General features: G+C 38.1%; 1 protein-coding gene across 8 annotated transcripts in view; it reads left to right on the top strand.

Annotated features, from left to right (window-relative positions):
• LOC126215247 (neurexin-4) overlaps positions 1-14,844 on the top strand; it is a 198,731-nt gene that overhangs the window by 173,456 nt on the left and 10,431 nt on the right. For 4 of the 8 annotated variants that reach the window (XM_049941916.1, XM_049941914.1, XM_049941917.1 and 1 more), the window contains exon 25: positions 1,548-4,710. The exons of the other annotated variants lie outside the window; for them this stretch is intronic. In XM_049941916.1, the coding sequence (XP_049797873.1) occupies positions 1,548-1,738 (191 nt within the window). In that variant the 3' untranslated portion in view covers positions 1,739-4,710. Of the gene's footprint in view, positions 1-1,547; positions 4,711-14,844 lie in introns of those variants that run through there. 8 annotated transcript variants of the gene reach the window in all.

The following is a 14,844-nucleotide window of genomic DNA, read 5'->3' as shown; positions in this document are numbered from 1 at the left end:
AGCTACGTAATTTTTATATCAAAAATCGTGTACAGTCACAATCTCTGTAAGCAGTACTCGTGCTCTGATGGTACCACAAAAATGGATGACACTGCTTCCTGCATCTAGTGAAGCTTGTACGCAGAACACCATTAATGGCTAGAAACAAGTTGTTGTTAATGTTTTTCACAACACTGCAGAAAAAAATCATCTTTGACGTTTTTCAAGAAAAATTATGTAATAAATATTACGAATGATATTTCTGACATTTGTGGCGTGTGTTGCAGATTGATAATTGGGTGGGCAGAGGTTCGTTACCCGTTATGACGTACAATATTATTATTATTATTTTTTTTTTTTTTTAAATAACTAAAAAAATTGTTAAAGATTTTGAATTTATGAAAACATTACACAATTAAATTTTTTGGAGAAAATTGAAAAATCAAATACTCTTTGTTTGAATATGCCCGTTGTTTTATAGGACAGATGTGGTCTCACGTGAGCCAGAGTGATAAATGCCATAGAAACATAGAAAACAATTTTCACAGTGTCAAACAAACACTGCAAATTATGCATTTTTACAGTGGTCACCTGAACACTGCATTCTGAACCCAGCAGAATCAGTCTGGAGCCACGTTAGGGGATTAGCCGCGAGAAATAACACGACATTGAAGCTGCCAAACTTACTGGAACTAATGCATGAAGCTTTGTGACATGTCACTGCCGAGTGACGGTGAAATGCTGTACAGTGCGTCATAAAAGAAGAGGGGAGGAAATGTGGACTTGTGGCTTGGGATTCTGTTGCTGATCATCTCGTTGTCAACATAGCAGTACTGAAATGTACCACAATCGTCGGAGTCCAATATGAAAGAAGTTCAGTGATTACCAGATGAATGACTGTAATACTTTCAGTGGCTTCAATATTTAGCTACATAGTGAAATCTCAGCACTGCGCTCTTACGCCTCACATAACTAGTGCAGAAAAATTACCCTTGTTAAAGTCAGGAATTTTCATCACTCTCGTGTTTAATTATAGTACTGTGGTAGCCAAGATTGAGAGCATGTAATATTTTTCATCAGCTCACCTAAGAAGTGTATCGCCTGAGTTCTTCTGTTCAAAAATTGAATGACATTCAAGGCTATTAAATGACATTCAGGGCTATATTGTTCACTACTTGTCTCTTTATGTGTCTTTCCTACAACTGTTAATATCACTGCAGGTTAGTTGGACCAGATTGCTGGCCAGTGCTTTCCAACTTATATGCCCTGATAAAGCTGTTGTCCCGTATTTTTGCCGAGTCGATGTACACGTAATGCACAGCATAAAACATATCCTCATTATCGTACTTGGCAGTACTCGAGACAGCTTGGCTTGTGCTCCATGTCAACCAGAATCCAATGAGATGCCAGCAAACGCGGAAGAATACATAATGTAATGTTTACATGAGGTTTATTCTTGTATATAATATATGCCAATATCTCTTATTGGTTCTGAATGTTTGCTAAAGTTTTACCAGCCTGTTCATTTAGTGAACTTCAGTTAAAATAATTATACTTTTTCTTTTAAGGTGTCCTTGCAATAATTTTCTTGGCCTTGGTGCTGATGGCTGTTCTGATTGGCCGATACCTGGCCAGACATAAGGGTGAATATTTGACACAAGAGGACAAGGGAGCAGACGATGCGCTCGACCCGGATCAGGCTGTTGTCCAGTCGGCGACAGGCCACCAAGTAGAGAAGAGGAAGGAGTGGTTTATTTGAAATGAAACAGGTTCCACGTAGTGACAGTGGCAGACTCTGAAGTTTGTCATTATGTTGTGTCAAATGCGACCCGTGCTCTTAGTTGTGTGGGAGTAGTAGATGCACACTATTAATGTTCACAAGAAGAAATCTCACAAAGAAATCACACCAAAACTTTTGAGTGAAGAGGGAGTTATATCGAATTCAGTCAGCGTCTGTGAAAGATATCTGCTTTATCGCAAGCTTTATTTCAGAGACAAAGTGCAAAGTTTTGTATGGCGAATTCTGTAGTGGGCTGCAGTGTAGAGGTAGAGTTATTTGCAACTGGCTGGTGTTTCCTCAGGTATACATTTTGTAACAAAAGAGTACATTTTTTGGGAATTGAAACTTTTGCTACTACATATCAGTTAAAGTTTCCATACCAAAAGTAAAAAGAGAAGGTAATTTGTTCAAACAACCTTGTCATTATGGACCTTATAGACTGTGACAGTACCTATTTGAGTAATAAGAAATTGTGGTCGTCTGCTAAAACTGTCTGTAGGTAGAAGATTCTTTTTACTTTGTTTCTACAGATTTAGTAAATAACAAAGCAGTCAGAATGCTGCTGTTAAATTTTGCTGAGTAAAATGCAGTGTTTTGTAGTAACTTGTATAGTTTGGTTGTGGCAGCTGCCTCCATTTTATGTACTTTACAACCTATCCTTTTCCCCCCTATATTAAAGATTTTTACATATCCAGATTTTAATAAACTTTTGTGAAAAAACTCCAACTTGATTAAAAAAAGATAACCTTTTCATCCACTGCCACTAAAAACTAACCTGTTGCTCAGAACTGTAATTTGTAGCCACAACAGAGCTGAAATTTGTGACCTGAGTGTGCTGTGTGAGCATGCCTTCGTATCTCTGTGACTAAAGTCACTGTTAGAGATTTATACTGTAAAATTTTTATTACACTTTGTGTGGTTGTGTATTAATGATTGCACTTAATTTTTTCAGTATTTCCTTGAGCAATAAGCAGATATTATTACCACAGTCTAACACATGCAGTCATAACATTCACGTTTGTGAAAGTTGTTACTATCTGGACAAGACTAGCTCCCTCCGTGGCAGGAAATCCCAGGATTGGATCAGAGTTTGTTGTTTGTTCTTCTTCTATTTAATTAATGAAGTGATTACTATATTTTTTATTTCTGAGCAGTACTTACTTATCAAGAGACGTGAATTATCATAAAATAAAGCAAAAACAGCTCAATCTGACAGATTCAGTGACATAATCTACAATTTGTTCATGAGGAAACACTCAAATGCTTGCATAATTGCAGCTTACTCAGCTGAAAGCAAGTGAGCGTAAACATATATTTCGTCCATGAGAAGCATATATTTCTGTTGTTGTCCTTTCTTATTGTGATTGACACTTAACACAAAACAATTTTGTATAGAGTCTAATGATTCGCACATTCCTAATACATGAATATTTTCATAATTGTAATTACTTTTGCTTCAGAAGAAAATGTCTTGGAAGAATTTTTATGGCAGTACTACACTCCCTTTAGTAAAAAATTATTTTACAAATCAATATAAACGATACTATTCACATTCGTCAAATATCGTGTTTGACATTGTAGCTTACTCTCCGCTTGGAGTGCTGCTGTCACAGTTTATAGCAAAATTTAGCTGGAGTGTAATGACTGTATGTGTTGGACTGTGTTATTACTAAGACATTATAATATTTTATAGATTTAAAAGGTATTTTATTTAATATAAATGTTCTGAGAAAGTATTATCTGCCACCTCTTTTGTTTCTTATATTTAAATGTCTAATTAATCTACACAAGTAAGAGTAAGCCTGCTGATTTTGAGAAAGGTAGGCAAGCACTTTTTCAGAGTTTATTAGTGTCTGATGGTTGTTGTGGAACATGTGCATGCAATTTTTACAATTCGTACATTGAAATAATTTTCTCTTCAGCCAGTTGTAACATTATTTTCAGTGGTTGATAATGTGGCACAAACCAAAAAAACAATAATAGTTTTGCGTCATGAGAGAAAGACAACTTAGATGCAAATTATGTCATTCACCAAGTGTTTAAGAGGTCCTTCAGTAATGGTACAAGATTATTTGTCCAGAGTGCTTACTCAGATCTTTGGCTCAAAGAAAAATATTAACAGTATCACTTGTATGTGGTAATTATAGTGAAACAAATCTGTGATGCTGTTTGCAGAAAATGAGCTTAGGATGAAAACCACTGTCGTGACTGAAATTCTAGAAAATACGTTGTTAAAATAAGGGAAATTTCTTATTTTACTGTAATGGAACCAGTTTCTACCACTATTTCTGAATATGGCAAGTATGTGGTGATTTTTAGAAGAATCCAGTACTTAAGTTTTTTTTTTTTTTTTTTTATAAGTGCAATCTGTAAGAAAGGAATCTCATTTAGTGTTGTGAAGTTACTTGTAGGCTGCAGCTCTGAATAATCTCAGATATATTTTTTTATGTGGAAAAAGAACAGTGAAGGCACTGTATTTGTTTAAAGTACACTCTGCTTTCAATGGTTTGTGTCACAGATTTAAATTAAATATTGCTTTGTTAGAACTTACAGTATTTTATTTAGAGAAAATGAATAAAAATAAATTACTGGAAGGTAATTTTAGTCCTTCACAAATAGGGATAGGAAGTATTAATTCTGTGTGTAACAGAGCATTGCCTTGCTAATGTGACATGCATATTTTAAGACTTGTCATGGCCTTTGGAACTTGTGATAACGTTATGCAATTTATGATGCTGGAGTTGAAGAAATTTAAATATTTTATTTCTTAATTTTTATTTTGTCAAGTAGTTGTATATATTTGTTATTTTGGTGAATCACACCGCCGAAGCATCGGCAAATTATGGCAGCTATTAATTCAGTTATACATATGTTGTGTCTTATATTTTAGTAGTATACATGTGATTTATTTTCAGTTTATATTTTGTAATAAATATACATTTGAAATATTATTTATAGTTTTTTTCCATCTGACACCAATAAGCATTTCCTGTATTGAGAGACCAAAAATATATGATGATGTTTAGGTCCTACTTTATTGTAAAATCGTGCAGCTGTAGTTTAAAGAAAAATTATCAGTGTCATCAACTTTTATTTTATTTAAGACAATGATGTACACAGCCAAAATCAAAACATAATTCTGGGCTTGCATGTGTAGTGACAAATAATTGTACTACAATTGAGTTGAAAAACACTATTGTTCCATTAACAAGTTCTAATGGTATTAGTGACAAGAAGAGTTAGAGCAGTGAATCATGTGCAATGTATTTTGTATTTGAACACACAGAAAGGTTTGGCTCTTGTAAATTAAGAGGCAAACTCTTGAATGCACTAATTATTGACAAAAATTTAACTGTGTGCATGATGTGTGTGGGAACTGTACAGACTGAATATTCAAGTAAAATTTAAATGTAGCACTGAATCCAGTCGCACCAAGCTGGACTAAAAAAAGAGATACACGGCAAATGTCAAATCGGAGAAAAAAGATAATTTAATACTGTGTCATAGATTAGACAGAATGCGCTGACATTACACTGTTGTGGTGGATGATAACTGTGTTACGTAGTTTGAGCACCGTACTTGAGTTGGCTTGTGGTGCAGTTGTCTACAATAAAGTTTCATCTTTTAATAGCTGTACCATTAAATGGTGGAAAACTTGATCTTGCATGTGAAAAGGAAAACTCAGTAGCTTTTGAGTGCAGTATTTTGTTGTGCTAATTGATTGATTAAATAGTGGTAACGCTACACAGTGGAATTAACATAAAATTGTTGGAAGTATTCTAAAAAACTTGATCCAGCTGCAAAAGAAAGTATACAAGACCCGTGTACAACGTACCCTCGAGTATTTAGGATCGTCGTCATGTTGAGTTGAGAGTAGGCGGTCAAAGGTGTGCTGGTAGGTTAGTAACTGGCTTGTTCAGTCAGTGAAACAATGTTACAAATGTCATCAGGGTTCATAGAGAACTGTCAAAATTCTTGTAACAGAAATTCATGGGACCCTGTAACTTCATCTGAAAGTCTTTTGGGAGGGTCGTAGTAATGTGATAGTCTGTTACATATATGTCGTCTGTATGTGGGACAGGAAAGAGGGGGCAAAAAGTGGTATGAAGCACCCTTGCTGTTCACACTACAGAAGTTTGCTAAGTGCTACTGTAGATGCCTGTAGGTTGAGGGGGACCACGAGTGGAGAAACAGCTCACGAGAAGGGACTTGACACTTCGCGTGCGACAGTGCCGGCTGTTGAGTTGCCCATGACAGAAAATATTATTCTAACTGGATGTGTTTAACAGAAAAATTTAAAGCAAGTTAAAAAAAACTAAAATGTTGTTGCTTGTGGATATGGCATTTCTGTTTATTAACAACTGACAAAATATTTAGTGTCAGATCTAGTGTTTCCACACACACACACACACACACACACACACACACACACACACACACACACACACACCAAGACTTCAAGTCACCAAATTTTGGTGTTGCTTGCAATATTCTTACATATGTACACCACAGCACCACCACAACAAACACGTGCAGTTGCAATAATAGTTCTTGATCAGTATGCAGTTTTTTAAATCAGTCACTTCTAATTACATTTCCAAAGGTGCAGTGTACTGTATATCTGAAAACTGAGTCTTAAATAATTTTGATTCATCTCCAGGGCTATGCAGGTTGTGAATATTGATTTCAAAACTTTAACAATAATACACAACATTTTGTTAATGAACTGTGACTCATGTGACCAGAGGTAATTGTAGTGATGAAATACATTTGAAAGAATTCATTTGTGATCAGAGACGGGAATAAAAAAGCATTTTACATTTGAAAGAAGTTAAATTACCTGTAGTGAGCTAACATTCAGATAGATGTATTTCACCTGTAAATTCGTTAATTTTATTGCATGTGCTAATAATCAGTAGCTCCTTCACTTAGGGTGTCATACTGAAGTTATTTAAATTCTCATTATGTCATTGAGAGCAGGTTTGATCATAAGACGGAATAAGGTGCAAATGTGGTGTAATAGAGCCACCTAATAGGTAGTGAAGTTTAATTTGCATAAAATACTGGTTTGAAGTTCACAGGTATTGCAGGAGATACGGGACTCTGTAGGACTTTCAGCAGCTGCCGTATTTACTAGCATAAGAATAGGCGATGTTGTCTTCAAACAACGGAAAATCCAGAATGAAACGTAACAATATTGTGAGAAGGAAAGTTGCTACTCACTATATAGTGGAGATGCTGAGTCGCAGATAGGCACAACAAAAAGACTCTGACAATTAAAGCTTTTGGCCATTGGCCAATATCAATAGTAGACACACACACACTAATTTTACCCTTCCACATATCGCTATTAAAATTCTCTGTCTTTGCACAAATTTTGAAAGCTTCAAGAGGTGTGAAAAAAAAAAATACTTATCTTCATTATCTAATTCTTGTTGTTGGCTGTAATTATTGTTGTATCTGGGGGTACATCCTTATGGCTGAAATTTTTATTTAACTGGTTCCTGATAACTGAATAACTAATGAAGATTTGCCTGTTGCGATGAATATCTTACTATATTATCCCATTCTTCTAAATCACAACGACTTTACAATTTTCACTTCTATCACTCCACAAATTACAATACACATCTGTTTGTATTCCAAAGAGTTTATGAAGCAAAACAGTTTACAAACTTTCTTGGCACAAAAATAATCTTTACTAATTTATACCATTATTTTATAAATGAGTCCAAAATTAAATTTAATAATTACCATTAGATTGTGCAATTATAATATGAATTTTAAATATACCATAAATTTCATAATTTCAAATATTTTTAAAAGAAGAGCAATTTTAACTGTACATACAGAGTACTAACAAATTAATTTCTTTTTACATATTTTAGCCTGAAACATAACACATACACAACATCATATGAAGGTCATACAGCTGCACGCGCGCGCATACACACACACACACACACACACACACACACACACACACACACACACACACGACTGCGGTATCAGGCAAGTGAAACCACACTGTAGTGTGGTTTCCATTCCCTGAGACTGCAGTCGTGTGTGTGAGTTGCGTTTCCGTGAGTGTGTGCGTCTATTGTTGACAAAGGCCAATGGCCAAAAGCTTTAATTGTGTGGGTCTTTTTGTTGTGCCTATCGGTTATGTTGTCTTGGTAAACAAGCATTGAGAACATTTATCATAACCTGGTATGATTGAAGGCTAGTTGTTCAACTGCCACAGAAATTTTCCTTCAACTGGTTCAAGGGGAAATAAAGCTTTATTTTCGTGTCTCAAGCCTACCTTATGGTATACTACTATTCTACCTGGTCAGAGATGCCTGTTTGGCTGTGTTTGAACCACGAATTCTGTTTCCATCCACCGTGCTTACAAGTTATAGAACATTTCTCGATTTTTTTTTTTATGGCAGATTTCAACATGAACCCTGGACCATGCCAGTGGTGGAGAGGCTCGCGTGCCTTAGCAATACAAATAGTCGTACCGTAGGTGCTACGACAATGGAGGGGTATCTGTTGTGATGCCAGACAAATGTGTGGTTCCTGAAGAGGGGCAACAGCCTTTTCAGTAGTTGCAGGGGCAACAGTCTGGATGATTGACTGATCCAACCTTGGAGCTCAATCAAAGCACCCTTGCTGTGCTGATACTGCAAACGGCTGAAAGCAAGAGGAAACTACAGCCGTAATTTTTCCCCGGGGGCATGCAGCTTTCCGGAGGCAAAATAGTCCCCCATTGGGATCTCCAGGCAGGACGACGTTGTTATCAGGAGAAAGAAAACTGAATTGCAGCTTGTAATGTCAGATCCCTCAATCAGCCAGGTAGGTTAGAAAATTTAAAAAGGCAAATGGATAGGTTAAAGTTAGATATAGCAGGAATTAGTGAGGTTCAGTGGCAGGAGGAACAAGACTTCTGGTCAGGTGTATACAGGGCTATAAATACAAAATCAAATATTGGTGATGCAGGAGTAGGTTTAAAAAAAAAAAAAAAAAAAAAACTGGAGCACAGATAAGCTACTACAAACAGCATAGTGAACACATTGTTGTAGCAAGGATAGACACGAAGCCTATGCATACCACAGTGGTACAAGTTTATATCCCAACTAGCTCCGCAGATGATGAACAGATTGAAGAAGTGTATGATACAAAGAAATTATTCAGATAGTTAAGGGAGATGAAAATTTTATAGTGTGGGGTGACTAAAGTTTGATAGTAGGAAAACGGAGAGAACAAAAAGTAGTAGGTAGGGGCATGGAATGAAAGAGTAAGCAGTGTGGTAGAATTTTGCACAGATTGTAACTTAATCATCACTAGCACTTGGTTTAAGAATCATGAAAGGAGGTTTGTGTACATAGAAGAGACCTGGAGATACAGAAAGGTTTCAGATTGATTATATAATGGTAAAACAAATTTAGGAACCAGGTTTTAAATTGTAAGACATTCACAAGGGCAGATATGGACTCTGACCACAATTTATTGGTTATGAACTTTAGATTAAAACTGAAGAAACTGCAAAAAGGCAGGAATTTAAGGAGATAGGACTTGGATAAACTGAAAGAAACATAGGTTGCAGAGAGTTTCAGAGAGAGCATTAGGTAATGGATGGCAGGAACGGGGGAAAGAAATACAGTTGGAAAATAATGGGTAGCTGTGAGAGGTGAAATAGTGAAGGCAGCAGAGGATCAAGTAGGTTAAAATATGAGGGCTAATAGAAATCTTTGGGTGACAGAAGAAATATTGAATTTAATTGAAGGAAGGAGAAAATACAAAAATGCTGTAAATGAAGCAGCCACGTCTAAAAAATGTGATCAACAGGAAGTGAAAATTGGCTAAGCAGGGATAGCTAGAGGACAAATGTAAGGCTGTAGACGCATATATCACTAGGGGTAAGATAGATACTGCCCACAGGCAAATTAGAGAGACCTTTCGAGAAGAGAGGACCACCTGTATGAATATCAAGAGGTCAGATGGAAAACCAGTCCTAAGCAGAGAAGGGTAGCCCTATAACACATTGATTCTTACTACGGCGAGAGGACCCTCCAATGTGTGGTGCTTGTGGCGTGCAGATTACGGTGCGCCACATTTTATTGGACTGCATTTTATTTGCCGAACAGTGGACTGCGGCAGATTTGCCTTGCCGACGGATGTCGTCTATTTTATGTAATGATCAAACGAATGTGGTTAGGATTTTAGTGAATTGTCAAACTTTTTAACAAGATTTTAAGGAGATGTTCTTAATGTGTCAAAGAGTGGATGACTCGCCCTAGTTTTTTGTAAGTGGTCAGCCAGTAACAATTTCCTGTGGTTTTCTTTTAGTTCTGTGTTTTGTTTTCTCTATGTCTTAATTCATTGGTTAGCTCTCTTCCCTCCTAATTGGTTTTAGTGTATATGATACAGAGTTACTGTGTGGTCATTTCGAGTGCACGCGTGCACAACACATTTAGTTCATCTCTACATTTGTTTGTTTTCGTAAGTGTAAGGGCACTGATGACCTCACCATTGGGCGCCCATCACACACACACACACACACACACACACACACACACACACACACACACACACACACACAGAAGGGAAAGCAGAAAGGTGGAAGGATGAAGATGAAATTGGATATATGATATTGCATGAAGAATTTGACAGAGCACTGAAAGACCTAAGTCAAAACAAGACCCCGGGAGTAGACAATATTCCATTAGAACTACTGACAGCCTTGGGAGAGTTGGCCGTGATAAAAATCGACTAACTGGTGAGCAAGATGTATGGGACAGCCGAAATACCCTCAGACTTCGAGAAGAGTGTAATAATTCCAACCCCAAAGATAGCAGCTTTGGAAATTACTGAAATGTCAGTTTTAATAAGTCACGGCTGTAAAATACTAACACGAATTCTTCACAGACAATGGAAAAAACTTGAAGCCGACCTCAGGGAAGGTCAGTTTGGATTCTGTAGAAATGTTGGAACACACGAAACAATACCGACCATAACACATCTTAGAACATTTCTAGCATTTGTAGAAAGCTTTTCACAATGTTGACTTTGTTTAAAAATCTGAAGAAGGCAGGGGTAAAATACAGGGAGCGAAGGACTGTTCACAATTTGCACAGAAACTGGGTGACTTAACAAGAGTCGAGAGACATGAAAGGGAAGCAGTAGTTGAGAAGGGAGTGAGACAGGGATGTAGCTTATCCTTGATGTTATTCAGTCAGTATATTGAGCAAGCAGTAAAGGAAACAGAAGAAAAATTTGGAGTAGGTATTAAAATCCAAGGAGAAGAAATAAAAACTTTGAGGTTCGCCGATGACATTGTAATTGTCAGAGACAGCAAAGGACTTTTGGAAGAGCAGTTGAACAGAATGGACAGTGTCTTGAGAGGAGGATATAAGATGAAGATCAACAAAAGCAAAACGAGGATAATGTAAGGTAGTCGAATTAAATCAGGTGATGCTGAGACACTTAATGTAGTAGATGGGCTTTGCTATTTGGGGAGCAAAATAACCGATGACGGTCGAAAGGATTTAAAATGTAGGCTGATTATGACAAGGAAAGCATTTCTGAAGAAGAGAAATTTGTTAACATGGCATGTTGATTTAAGTGTCAGGAAGTCGTTTCTGAAAGTATTTGTATGGAGTGTAGCCATGTATGGAAGTGACACATAGACGACAAATAGTTAAGACGAGGACAGAATAGAGGTTTTGAAATGTGTGGTACAGAAAAATGCTGAAGATTAGATGGGTAGATCATGTAACTAATGAGGAGGTACTGAATAGAAATGGGGAGAAGAGGAATTTGTGGCACAACTTGACTAGAAGAAGGGATTGGTTGGTAGGACATGTTCCGAGGCATCAAGGGATCACCAATTTAGTACTGGAGGGCAGTGTGGAAGGTAAAAATTGTAGAGGGAGACCAAGAGAAGAATACACTAAGCAGATTCGGAAGGATGTAGGTTGCAGTAGTTACTCGGAAATGAAGAAGCTTGCACAGGATAAAGTAGCATGGAGATCTGCATCAAAGCAGTCTCTGTACTGTAGACAACAACAACATATCACTGTAATTGTCTTCTCAAGAGCTGTCGAACGCAGTTAAAAAAAGTATATGGTTCCATTTAAAGAAACGTACTTACTTCAATACCTCAGTTGATACCAGTGCTAAAACCATTAACCAAACAAAAACATATGTGCCCCTCGATATTGTAACATTTTTTGAAAACTGCATTTTGATATGTGTAACCATTATGAAATGAAAGTGGCGTTACATCTTACATGACAAATTGTGTATAGTGTAGTGATATTGGTAGGTGGCTTTAATCCCAAATTTCTCACTACCCACAGGTTAAGAAGTTTATAGAGGAACATAAAAAGGTCATGTAAATGATTTAAGGAGAAAAGGGAACGACTCACCGAACAGTAGAGGTGCTGAGTTGTTGAAAGATATTGAACAAGACTGTGAATGTTGTTAGCTGGGGCTCGCCACTCTTTGGCTCGTTCGTGCTTGGCTACTAAGGGGCCCCTGCCTTTACTGCATCTTTTCCCTTACATGCTGCATGTCTGTCCTCTCGCTATACTTTTTCTCCCTTGAGGAACATGTCTGGGATGTTTTTGGGATTGTGTTCTGCATTTTCAGTCTCTCCACTGTTTTTTTCCCCCTCTTTTCTTTCTTTCTTCCTTCCCCTTCTCCTATCCTTCTTGTGCTTCAGCGTTTGAGGCTCTTCCTGCTCCCTGTGCACACCTTAAGGGATGGCCCACACATCCGACATGTAACAGGTGACTGGATTTTGCGTAATTCCCAACCCGCTACAGGAGGGTTTACTTGTACCCCCTGGTACAGGCTAGGCTGTTGCCTTCCCAAATTATCAATTGGTCCCTCTGTCAGGTGTTCAGGAGGTGTGACCCAAGGTGTGAACAATCACCTAAGGTGGGTGCACCTCCCTCCGAGGGGTAGGCAGGGCTCCCAAGTTGGAAGGAGTGTGCCATAAGAGATGATGAGCCAATCGTCTTCTTCACAGTCTACATCAGGGCCGGCCAGAAATTCTGCAGGCGTGCGGTGCTCGTGCACATGTGCACTTCCGGGTCACAGTGTGCACGCCGCAGCCGTCAGCGTTCATGTAGTGCATGTTTCTACCCACAGATGTCGCTTTATCCACTTGCTGGGATACTCTGTACCGGCACATTCTAGTGCTCTTTCCACATCTTGCAAGCCAACCATGGGAAGGTATTTCGCGTGTTAAACATTTAAAACACTGTCACAGTCTACTCATTGCGACGTCTACTTATATGTTAACAGTTTAATCCAGTAAGACAAGTAATACAGTTAACAACCGTGGGTTTTATTAACACAGCTTGACTGACGGCACGTAAATACGAGCAATGTTTTTTATCTAGTATTTAAGAAAGAGAGCACTTAGCGACTTCCAACGAAATTTATTCATGATTTCAAATAACATTAAACTAATGCAAGGTTTCCTCTAACTAATTCTCGGTGCCCTCAGTTACACCCACATAATTTCTGTCTCACTGACCTCTGAACAGAATGATAACCGCGGACCTCTCGATGATCACCTGTTATTTCAATACCATTATTGCTACATCTTTCATCAACTCCGTCTGAAATCTGCATAATAACCGACAATTAGATGAATGTCACGTTTTATCGACTTCAGCTGAGCGTAGCCCTTCACACATAAAAAAAAAACCTAAATGTAAGTATACATCGGAACAATCGGTTTAATGACCAACTTTCCTGATAATAATGTAACATGGAGCAGAAGAGGCACTAATGCACAGTTAGTAAACAATAATTTTTAAGTATGAAAGGAATAAATCCAAACACTTTTATCACTGGTCATGAGAAATGACAATCGAGTTGATGTGTCTCATCCATTTTCTTAAGGACAGTTAATTTTGCTTGCCGTTCTTCACTCTTGAGTATACTACACTCGTCTTTGTGATATGTATTGTAGTGTCTTTCAATTGAAAACTTACGCTGGCCGCCTATTATTCGGCGGCATAGTAAACACTGTGAGTTTTCACCAACGGCTACAAAACAGAATTGCAGTTCCCAGCCAATTTTAAACGACTGAGAACATAGATCTCCCGTCCTTTGCTTTTTCACAGTACCTGCCACTTCTCAGTACTTCTCTGTTAACGTTACGGATACCAGGGGTAAACGAGACTGGGTATGTTGCGCTCTTGCTTGTATTGGAGCCGCCGCCGTTCATTTAGGACACATGTCTAATAACAGATGTCGCTGTCGCACACGTGCGCACATGTGCAGCACTTCCTCACGTCTGCACACTGTGCAGCGTTTGGCCGGCCCTGGTCTACATAAATGAAATGAGGCTAACGATTCAAAATCCCTCCCAACTGCACTACGGTTCCTTGTGGGTTCATGTACTGAGGACGGTCAGTCCTTTGCTACAGTAAATCCGTTTATTATTCTGAAAGGTGTTGACGCAATTGTCGGCCGTGTGAAATCCTGCTTTCGTATACCCAGTAGCACTTTGCTTTTGGAGACAACTGCTGACTGGAAAGTAGCACGGGTCACACCAATATTCAAGAAATGAAATAGGAGTAACCCAGTGAATTACAGACCCATATCACTGACCTCAATTTGCAGTAGGGTTTTGGAGCGTATACTGTACTCGAACATTATGAATCACTTTGAAGAAAATGACTTATTGATACACAACCAACACGGATTCAGAAAATATCGTCCTCGTGCAACACAGCTTGCTCTTTACTCTCATGAAGTAACAAGTGCTGTCGACAAGGGATCTCAGGTCGATTCCATATTCCTAGATTTCCGGAAGGCTTTTGATACCGTTCCTCACAAGCGACTATTAATCAAATTGCGTGCATATGGAGTATCGTCTTAGTTGTGTGAATGGATTCGTGATTTCCTCTCAGAGAGTCACAGTTCGTAGTGATAGATGGTTAATCTTCGAATATAACAGAAGTGATATCTGGCGTTTCGCAAGGTAGTGTCATAGGCCCTCTGCTGTTCCTGATTTACATAAATGATCTATCTAGGTGATAATCTGACCAGCCCCCTTAGATTGTTTGCAGATGCCGTAA

The sequence above is a fragment of the Schistocerca nitens genome, chromosome 12, assembly GCF_023898315.1.
Source record: "Schistocerca nitens isolate TAMUIC-IGC-003100 chromosome 12, iqSchNite1.1, whole genome shotgun sequence".
In the NCBI taxonomy this organism is placed as follows: Eukaryota; Metazoa; Arthropoda; class Insecta; order Orthoptera; family Acrididae; genus Schistocerca; species Schistocerca nitens.
The sequence above is the reverse complement of the archived record's forward strand: the minus strand, read 5'-3'. Positions and strand labels throughout refer to the sequence as shown.